This window comes from Frankliniella occidentalis, unplaced genomic scaffold (assembly GCF_000697945.3).
Source record: "Frankliniella occidentalis isolate FOCC.00 unplaced genomic scaffold, Focc_3.1 Scaffold7, whole genome shotgun sequence".
Lineage (NCBI taxonomy): Eukaryota > Metazoa > Arthropoda > Insecta > Thysanoptera > Thripidae > Frankliniella > Frankliniella occidentalis.
The window spans coordinates 2,258,509-2,268,963 of NW_026267137.1; the positions used below are offsets into that span (position 1 = coordinate 2,258,509).

The 10,455-nt window shown below is 43.0% G+C and overlaps 3 protein-coding genes across 3 annotated transcripts in view; 2 read left to right on the forward strand and 1 right to left on the reverse strand.

Annotated features, from left to right (window-relative positions):
- The window catches only part of LOC113215360 (hemicentin-1), a 479,462-nt gene extending 476,474 nt beyond the window's left edge, over positions 1 to 2,988 (forward strand). Inside the window, exons 23-24 of the mRNA XM_052273338.1 lie at positions 1,204 to 1,921; positions 2,839 to 2,988. Coding sequence (XP_052129298.1) covers positions 1,204 to 1,884 — 681 coding nt within the window. The 3' untranslated portion in view covers positions 1,885 to 1,921; positions 2,839 to 2,988. The remainder of the gene's footprint in view (positions 1 to 1,203; positions 1,922 to 2,838) is intronic.
- A 3,644-nt stretch (positions 2,989 to 6,632) lies between these two features.
- LOC113215359 (rRNA methyltransferase 3, mitochondrial) lies at positions 6,633 to 8,441 on the reverse strand. The gene is made up of 4 exons (XM_026434975.2): positions 7,984 to 8,441; positions 7,650 to 7,891; positions 7,407 to 7,559; positions 6,633 to 7,324 (listed from the first exon to the last, which is right to left on the reverse strand). The coding sequence occupies exons 1-4, from the start codon at positions 8,271 to 8,273 to the stop codon at positions 6,774 to 6,776; spliced, it is 1,236 nt and encodes a 411-aa protein (XP_026290760.1). The 5' UTR covers positions 8,274 to 8,441; the 3' UTR covers positions 6,633 to 6,773.
- A 71-nt stretch (positions 8,442 to 8,512) lies between these two features.
- The window catches only part of LOC113215361 (uncharacterized), a 19,005-nt gene continuing 17,062 nt past the window's right edge, over positions 8,513 to 10,455 (forward strand). Inside the window, exons 1-6 of the mRNA XM_052274032.1 lie at positions 8,513 to 8,690; positions 8,834 to 9,016; positions 9,107 to 9,271; positions 9,368 to 9,430; positions 10,144 to 10,230; positions 10,326 to 10,406. Of these exons, the coding sequence (XP_052129992.1) occupies positions 8,623 to 8,690; positions 8,834 to 9,016; positions 9,107 to 9,271; positions 9,368 to 9,430; positions 10,144 to 10,230; positions 10,326 to 10,406 (647 nt within the window). The 5' untranslated portion in view covers positions 8,513 to 8,622. The remainder of the gene's footprint in view (positions 8,691 to 8,833; positions 9,017 to 9,106; positions 9,272 to 9,367; positions 9,431 to 10,143; positions 10,231 to 10,325; positions 10,407 to 10,455) is intronic.

A 10,455-nucleotide genomic window follows, 5' to 3' on the forward strand; every position in this document is an offset into this window, starting at 1 on the left:
CCCGCCCCCCGCCCCTCGTCGCGGCCGGGCTCCAGGCCGGGCTCCAGGCCGGGCAGCGACCTGAGCCAGCACAGCCTCTGCGACGTGGACGGCCAGTCGTCGGGCTACGGCTCGTCGCGCTCCACGACGCGCTGCTTCAACTCACTGCGGCGCCGCTCCTCCAACCTCGGCGTCGGCGCGCCCAAGAGCTCCCCGGCGTCGCCCGAGCACCAGTTCCGGTTCCGGTCGCTGCGCCTCCACCCGCACCCGTTCCGCCCGGACGTCGCCGCCCCGGCCCCAGCGCCCTCCGCGGCCGCCGCGGCCGCCGCGCCCCTCACGACCACCTCGACGTCGGCGTCCACGACGGCGCTCGCCACGGCGGCGGCCGCCACCCCCAAGGCCGCGGGCTTCCGGCCGCTCAAGCCCGCCCGGGCGCACTCCGTGTCGCTGTGCGCGCGGCCCGTGCGGCCCGTGGCGCGCAGCGTGTCACGCAGCGCCGTGGACGACAAGGAACTCTTCGGGCTGCCCGGGCTGGCGGGGCTCAGCAAGGCCGGCAGCGCGCCCAGCCTCACGAGCCCCGCCCTGGTGGCCAGCGTCGCCAGCGTCGCCACCCGCAAGCTGTCGGTGGGCGCGGCGCCGCTGCAGCAGCAGCAGCAGCCCCTCAACGTCAACCCCAACTGCGCCGTGCACGGCGACCGCGCCAGGGCGGCGGCCACGCCCCCGACGCCCGCGCCCAGGAAGGCGGCCGCGCCTAGCGGCCGGGTGGCTGCGGCCGCGTCGACGGGCACCAAGCACACCTACCAGAACGTACCCATCCCCATCGTGCCCAACGTGGCGTCCTCCCCCGCCCGCCCGCCGGCCCACACCAACGCCGCCGGCGACCTTGGGCACGACGATCAAGGTCATGACCAGCACGATCCGGTAAGCTACCCGCCCCATCCCGGCCCCAGCTACACCACACCACTGTAGTACGAGTAGAAGTAGACTTCGACCGTAGACAGTATTTGCTTGTTATTTTCGTCTGCTCCATGTTCGACCAGGGATTTCTAGACTGGCGGGGATCGACAGGGGTCTTCAACTTCAATGAGTGTTAAGACGTCAGTTCACATGAACTCGGGTCTCGTATCCCCCCCCCCCTTCCCCAATCCACTTCTACTCTGCTTGGTGACTAATCTAACTAATTTGACTAACCCCTGTGTGTCCGTGTGTGCATCCTCTTCGCAGACCCTGCACCTCAGCCAGAGCCACCTGCAGCACCCGCTCTACCAGCTGTCCTCGGGCCCGGCCCTGGGGTCGCCGCTCGGCCTCGGCCACCACGGCCTTGGCGGCCACCATGGCCTCCACGCCGGGCTGGGCGAGACGACGCTCGTGTCGCGGCAGAGCCACGGCCTGGGCTACGGCCACAGTGCCACGCTGCAGAGGCCGCCCTCGCGGCACAAGCAGCCGCAGGCCTCGGCCAACAACCACCACCAGCAGAGGCTGTCGTCGTGCGCCTCGCTGCCGCGGCGGCAGGGCCACGGCCAGGCCTCGGTGCCCGCCATCGCGCGCGGCCTCGGCGGCCCCGCCTCGGCCATACCCCCGTCCATTCCCCCTCTCCCCTACTCACAGCCGCCCAGCTACGCCGGGCTTGTGGACACCAACAGTAGTGCCATTTATTCAGACATTATTGGGGCCAGAAGAGGCCTCTCGGGTGGTGGTGGTGGAGGAGGAGGAGGAGGAGGCGGCGGTGGGGGTGGGGTGGGTAGTTCGAGAAGAAACTATGCCAACAGCCTCCACCACAACCACAAAGACAGAGAGAGGCAGGTCCCACCTTTATATAGTGAACATAATGACTTAGACTTGGACATGGATCTGGACCATGCAGTGCTAAAGTTCCACGATGTGGGTCAAGAGATTGATGTGTGAAAAAGACTTTTGTGTGATCATCGGGATAGTATTGCAGGTAAGGCAATAGTTATATTCTTAATTGACCGACGAATTTAGGTTCCAAACATTTAGAACTGTAGAATTGGCTCAAGGTGGATGGGATCTTGCATTCTGTGTGCTGTGATGTGTGGCCTTGTTTCTAAAAACAAAATCCCTTTTTATGTGTCAAGTTGAAAAGCCGTTGCTTACCCTGTATAATTTCCATATTACTAACCCAGACACATTTTGAAAGTGAGCTCACAAAAAATAACGTATTTCTGTTTATTGTTTATTGGTTTAAAATAATTCACCTCTTGTAGCAAGGTTTGTCTGGCAAAGTCTGCCGGTAGGTTCTCGATAATGGGCGTTCTCGGAGGCGACGTTTGCTTGGGTATGGCTTATTTGGCTACGCGCGAAAGTGTTCTCATTTCTCTATAGCCCACGGCGGAGTATTAGTCCGTAGTTCTGAGGTTCCGACGGGTGCCGGGCCAGGGCTAGTGGTCCGGCTAAGCGCCTGCAACGCGCTGGGTGGGCCAGCCCGCCTAGCGCCTGTGTAGAACAGGCTGCCCGCCCTACCACCCCTCTAGACATTGCAGGACTGTAGTTCATGTGACGTCACATCCCTTTACCCGTGAAAACTGTCAAATTATTTTGGATGCTGCTGTGACATTTCTATTCATGTGACTTTCATTTAAAATTTACCATACTTGGTCCGGCTGCGAGTCACGTTGAAAAACGAACGTGACACCACGATTTAACCAAAATGTGACCCTTTTTAGATGGTCACCGATGTGACTTCACATGAATTGAATAACAGTGGGGACTAGAGCAAGGACAAGGGGACGTTTCAGCCTGGTTAGCGTTGTCTCCTGGAACGTGCATTTTTTTATTGAGGCAAACGAAACTCAATACACCTTCGTGCCTCGCTTCAAGTGTACCTCTCTTTTGCTACAGCCCTACCGACCCGAGTTCTCCGACTTGGACTACGCGGATGTAGACTACCGCTCTTATGGACCCATCAACTACAAGGCTGCCTCCATCCTGGCTGCCGAGCAAGATCAGAATCAGGGTACACAAAGTCCAACTGGTCTGCTCACTCCTGGTACATGGAGACCACCTCCACCCCCTGATGAGGATTACTTGTAGTTCTGCTCTGCAAAAAACAGTTAAACTTAAAACTGTGTTGTTACTCTAGATTTACTTACTGAGGGGCGCACTTTGTGATGTTTATGGGTGGGAAGCCTCTTATTGCCTATGCTTTCTCCTCTCCAATTCTTCCTTGTGAGATTTTTCTGTGGTCTGCCATGATCAATTACTTGCAAAAGCTGCTGGAAGTGTTATTGCTATAATTTATTAAATATCAATCACACTTCTAGCTACATCATTTACTTGCTTATTTATTTGTGCATGTTTATTTATTTTTTATTTATTTATTTATTTATTTATACTCTGTGTAGTTCATCTATTTATTATTTTTTGTCACGTTGTTACTTTGTTTTTAGTATATATTGGAAATACTGTATTACTTCATCAATAATTGGTCACATTCTGTTTTGGCAGCGTAGTTAAATCTCATTTTATCAAAACATATTTACTCAATGTAACTTGAGTGCTGTTAAAGCACTTGTCAAGCTAAGGGCTTCCTTTCCATCCTTCCTTTTCTTAAGCGTGCTGGATCACGTAAAATTTTGACATTTGCTTCTCACCCATGCGCTGTACCTCAAATAAGATATAATTGAGAATTCAGGATGATGAAGGAGCCTTGTTGTGAGTGCAAAGTATATTCTTATTTTGCATCAAATAGGTTTATAGGCATGTTTCAAATGGACTGCTCTAAGAAGAGAGTGGAATCCTGAGACACTGTTCATCTGATATCAAGTGATTACCTCTAGAATCTAAGAGAAAAAAAACAAACCAAGACAAAAATTATATCTCAGGATTCTGAAATTGATTTGGGATAAAGGCTCCCTTTTATGAAGGACCAATTGATATGCATATGGGCTGCCAAAATTTCTTTTGTTGTGTTATACTCTATTCCACATTTTTAAAAGTGAGTTCTGTAACTCCATGTCCATAGCACATAGGTATTTTTGTACAAACTGTAAAATGAAATTTTAGGTGTGAGGGCAGCTTCACATTTGTGTATATAGCAGCTAGAAAAGTTTATTTACTTACTTTGAGTGAACTGTACTCATGGTTTGATTGTCTAAATTAATTCATACTTGTATGATATTCAAAAAAAATTACGACTCCCTCATTTTGACTCATTCTTATTGCCATATCCAGTTGCATTTGTTTTGTTTGATTTGTTATTGTGGTTTATTTCTTGTTCTATGTTGGCTTAATAAATTACCAAGTAATTGCTTTACATTGAGGGGGAACAAAAACTGAGGTAATGACAACATTTCATAAACGATAAAGTGATGCAACAAAAGCTGGATTGAAAATGTTATTTGTAAACAATTGTAAATGAACAATGACAATGTTTTGTATAGTATACTTTGTAATATTTGAAAAATGATAATCTTTAAATGTGGTTGTGCAATATTAATATGGTTTTGATATGGCTGTTACAAGATTAGTTGGTCATTGACACTTTCAGAAAAATGATCTGTGGTGAATCTGCGTATGGGATTGATGTTCTGGAGTGAGTGAGTGTTTTCCATGTTTTATAGATATTTTCAAAATTCATGACTGGGAATGATTTTAGGACCCTTCAAAATCACTACAAGCTCTTTGCAGTCCAACTTCATTTTTCTTTACAGGTGAATGAGTTGTTTTTTTGTGTTTTTTTTTTCATTGTTGCTGTGATTTGTTATGTTATGAATGATTTCACTTTAAGTAAAAAGCCATCTCAGGAGCATCCAGAAAGAAAATAATCATTTTGGTTTAATCGTAACAAAATACTTTGGCAGAATGGTTGTGCAGGCACACAAACAATTTATTTTCTGCCGTGTTTGACCAAATAACCATCAGCCATAATATTACAACAGGTACTTAACACTCACCATAGCAAGAGTGTTCAAAGTTTAACGGAGTGTCTATAGAGAATGTCATTGACTGATCTAGCTCAAGCAGTTCATTCTATAGTCTTTGAGCAAAAGATCCTGAGAGTGCTGTTAGTTTTTTTTTTGTTTTTTTCTTCTTCTTATTATTATTATTATGATTGCTTTCCTTAAGTATTACCTCAAAATGAACTGACCACTACTTCTGTACCAAAGAAATGTTCTTAAAAGCATAAGAATACTGATGTACAATATTATAATTTTTATTTCTTTATTATTTACAGTGCTTTACCTTTGCCCACCTGGTTTTAGCAATCGGAGCAAGACTTCACTGGGACTTTTCATTGAACAACTTCAGCTGTTGAATTAACGCCTATTCTCTAATATCAGCAGTATGTCTGCTAAAGGCATCAAACCTCTCAGTATTTAGTAATTACTGGCTGCCTTCTTGAAAAATAACTGCAATGGATATATGACTCAATTTTATTTTGGCTTCCATAAGACTGAAAATATGGCCTGATGAGAGCAGTAGAAGAGCTCAGTGGGAATCCTGCTTTAAATCACGTTTCCTTCCACCACCGTCATCACAATAAAATATAGTCAAATGTCTTGAGCACATCTGATATCTGAGTGTAATGATCAATTTTGTCTTTTATTTCTTGGTTAAATTCTATCTAATCACATTTCTTTTCTACCTTGTTTTTCTTTATATTGTTGTTAAACTGGGAAACATAAAACAGACATTAGTCCTGCTTTCTAAAGTTTGTTTGTGCCATGGATCAAATGATGTGTCATACAGCTTAATTTTCAGACTGCTTCAGCATTTGCTCCTCGTTACTTGTTATTAATAATGCAATTTAAGATCGTTAGATCTTTGACTGAGTTACAGCCATTTCTACAAAGTGGTAAAGTCAGCACAAAAAGTCACGTTTGTAGATTTAAACTTAATCTGCATTTAGCTACCAATTTCTTTCTTCTTCTTTTTCAGTACTGATTTTCCTTAAAGAAATTAATTTTAAAATTAAAATCTGGAAGAAATATATTTTGTTTATGAGAAAAGGCGACTCTTTGTTCCATTCATTCTGTGTTATCAAAGATTTATGTTTTAGGCTGAAAGTACATCCAAAATCCGGGATGATATTGAAATTTCTGCAGATGATTGTTTGATCTAGTCTGCTTAAGCCACACCACATCAACCTAGGTGCCTCAATCCTAAAGCCATTATTCAATTTATTTTTACTGAAAAACTTGGATGCGTGAAAGCAATTGAAAAGTGGCTTTGGAGACAAAATCTTTCATAATTACATTTCTTTTCAAATTTTGGTTCCTATCCAATGTTTTTGTTTATGCTGCTTTCATTTGTTGCAAAATATTGACTGTAACATCATACTGGTTTTTAAAACCAAGGTATTTGTTCAGTGTGCTATATTTGTTGTACTTAATGTACTGAATGTACCTTACAATATTGATGATTTTGCCTACCTTTTATGCTATGTAAAATGGTGCAAAAAATGCGCCATCTAATAGGAGTCTGGCAAACTTGATGTCTGCATTAGTTAATGTAAATGTTGTTGTATGGTAATAATCAATGTGTCAAAACTCAATGTGTGATATAAAGAATCCATTAAAATGTTGTGATAAGATTTGTCTCTCTTCAAAATCCATTCATTTGATTCGGAAGTATATACTGTATCATCATGGGGACATGTGCTGGGATTTGGATAAAGACATAGGGCCATATAATCAAAGCACCTTAGTTTCTTTACTTTGATGAGGAATTTTGGTATATTCAAATTAAAAGAAGAAAATACAGAATAATAATGAAGATATAAAATACTTTTCATCTTTAACAGTGACTTCAAGTATTGAAAGGACTTAATTCAACTAAATGGTAGGAATTTTTACTGAATCCATCTCATCCTTGTGTTGGGCCAACTCAAACTGACGTTTCATCTCATGAGTCAAAATTGATAAGGCTGAGCTCACATTTAGGCTCTCCACATGGTTAAGCATAGGTATGTTTACACGACATCTGTTGTGGGACTTTCCTAAATTCAGAGCATCGGGTGACAATCCGGTTTCACCACCAAGCACTAGGAAGATGCTGCTCATAGCTGGATAATTGATTAAGTAGTAAGAGAAAACAGGCAATTTCTCAACTGTTGTTTCTATATTTGAATCAGATGAATTAATTTCATGTTGGTCAGATTCTAAATCTTCCAGATGTTGCTGAATCGATTCATGAGATACATCATTTCGTACTGTTTCTTTCACACCCTCATGGTCTGCGTCTGAATTATCCGCGAACATCAAATACGAATTAGGTTCTAAGACAGCTTCTATATGGTTCCACTCAAGATTTTCTAAGATATTTAGATGAAAGTGAGACCCCATGGCTGACCTGAGAACTTTTTCATTCCACAAATCAACACAACCTGTAACAGCCATACAGTTAGTAACTTTCATAAGAATAACTGATAATTCTTTTCACAAAACATGCTCTTTCTGTGTACTTACCCTTGGTAAGAAAAAGTGACCTGCATCCAGCACTAGCTGCAACTCTCAAAATACTGCCAAGATTCCCCGGATCACGAATATTGTCACAAATTATTGAAAATGGAAAAACGTTGGCTGGTAATTGGGCACTGGTGTCAGGCTTTTCAAAAAATCCTAGGTAAGCAGCAAGTCGTTTAATTAATAATTAATCAATTTTTAAAAAAATTTAAAGGTGTAAAATTAAATAAAAAGATTGAGTCTCACCTACAACGCCAGGCGGATTGGTAAGTTTGGACCATCTTCTTATCTTTTCATAAGTCACTTTCTGAAATGCAAATTTTCGTGGTGGTAATTGCAACTTTGTGACATTTTCTACTCGACTAAAGAACACAGCTTTCGGTTTGAGGTTTGCACGCAGACCCTCTTGGATGAGCCGCGTTCCTTCTAACATAATCAATCCAGATTTCAGCCTGCTTTTAGCATTTGAAGTGGCCAGAGCAAATCGACTATGAGAGCAAAGGTACAAAATTATTATTTTTCTATAAACAAGTGGGGAATGGGAATCGCTTTTTGTAAACTAGCTCTAACTGAGCATTACCTCAGGTCTGTGTCATCTTCTCCTTTCGTATCATACGGTGGAAACCCTGGAGGGAGGCGAGACGGTTTGCCTTCTAGCGTAGCCGGGTCTCCACTTGCATCTGAGATCTTTGAAGGAAGTCGATCCACTGGGGGGACTTCGACAACAGGCCGAAACCGACTCCGCTTTCGCAACAGTTCCTCATTTGTAATCACTTGCACAGGATTTCTTGAAAATTTATTCGAATAGTGTCGCGTGTTCCGCAGTATACTCCACGCTCCTAACCTCATTGTAACAGACCAACAATTCATAGTTCTTAGCAACACCAATGCCAGGTGCTCAAAGATACAGCCCAGACAGCACCAAAAGAAAAATTTCTTTGTAATCAAATCAGCAATGATCTGAATGGATCATTCCAAGACTTCAACCCGGGAGCGGACGATATGTTTACATGGGCAGTTAACCACCAATACACAATAAACAACAAAGAAGCAGACGACGGAAGGGGGCGCAGAGGAGACAAGAGCGAGGCTACAGTAAGGGTAAGAAAATAAAGACGGTCGGAAGTGCGGCTGCGTGATCCAAACATCCCCGCCCCACGAAATTATTATAATTTTACATGAATACAGTGTTTTAGTGTCACTCCTGATATTAAGAAACATGAGGTGTTGCGTGAAGAACTGTCCGACGAAAAAGCCGAACCCAGAGGAGGGTATCTCGATACACGTGTGAGTTTCTTTGTGTACATTTCAGCCAGGTTATGTTGCCCATGGTTAGTGGCTCTCGGCTCAGTGCATTTGTTATTGTTTACTCTAGCGAGGATTAATCCTCGCTAGGTTTACGTTGACTAATTCATTCCTGTTGTCTTTAGCTTTCCCATGGACCCTGACACTCGACAGAAGTGGACTGATTTTGTATCAAAGGAGAATGGAGAGCCCTTTGTGCCTTCGAAGTCCGGCCAAGGGTCTCGCCTATGCGGTTTACATTTTGACGCAGACAATTATTTGGACAAACGTCCGAAGTGGCGTGGCGTGCCTACGGTGTCTGTGAAAAGGTTAGCAATTATAATTGTTTTGTTGATTGCAGTCATAAGGTTACCTGCTAGTAAAATTGTTTAATTTGATTGTTAATTATCTTGTTGCAGGAACTACACTCCTTTCAAAAATAAAGAAGTCGGAATGGTACTGTCCACTCAGAATGTGAATGCTAACACCAATGCTGTATTGTCTCAAACCGTGAAAGTAGAAGTTTTTCAGTCGAGTTATAATGACATCTCAACGCATGGAGGGAAGATTCCAGAACACAAAAGGTACTGCAAGTGGTAATGTTATTTTAGGCTTTCAATTGTGATTGACATAAATTTTATTTAATTGGTTCTATTTTTATTTATTTTTTGAATTTCTAGAAACGATTCTATAAATGCTGCCGAAAGCACACAGGATGAGGGACAGCCTAAAATTCTCAAGAGGTAAGTTTCATTAGACGCTAATACTTAAAGGAACAGTAATGTAGTTTTTGGCATCCTATAGATGCCCATGGTAAAACTGGGTGGACCTTTCAATTCCTATTAGACAGTAAACTAAGAAAGAACAACAGATTGTAGGTATTGAGGCATCTCGGTCCCAGACACTGAAGCGCAGAGGAAAGTTAATTGTTTTACTTGAAAGTTTGCGCTCATGATTTCTCTGACAATATTGGGTTTGAAATTTTCTCATGAGGTTTTCTAGATTCAGAATCAAAAGGACTATAAACTCCCACAAGGGTTTTGATATACTATGTAAAAGAAAGATTTTTCATTACACTTTAGGGGGAAAAAATGTTTGTGAATTTTTTTGTAACAAAATTGGAGGTGATTTGTTCATCAAAAATCTTTGTTTTACATAGTATATCAAAACCCCTGTGTCAATTTGTAGTCCTTTTGATTCTGAATCTAGAAAACCTTATGGAAGAATTTTAAACCCAACATTTTTGGAGAAATCATGCGAGCAAACTTTTAAGTAAAACAATTAACTGTCCTCTGCGCTTCAGTGTCTGGGACCAAGAAGATGCCTCCATACCTACGATCAGTTGTTGTTTCTGAGTTCACGGTCTAATATGAAATGAAAGATCCCCCCTTAAAAGAACCTTAACTACTGAACTGACTGATTTGATATATCTCTTATGTGTGTTCTTTTCCAATAGGAATTTAATGCAAGCGTTTCCAAGGACCCCAACTGCTGGGCAGCAACATAACTTTGACGTGGGACCTAGTCCACCAAAAAAAGACAGGTAAGATTACCTTTGTTTCGTTTTACATTTGGAGAAGAATCCTGTTTCTCTTTATTTGTTTTATTCGTGTTAATAATTGTGTTTTTAAATTTCAGTGTTGACCCGAGTTTGTGTAAGCGAGGCAATCGTGCCTGTCGACTTTGTGGCCACTCGTTGGCTGGCTCAACCCACATCATGTAAGTTTAAATTATTAATTTACACTGACAGCAATGTCTTGCACATAAT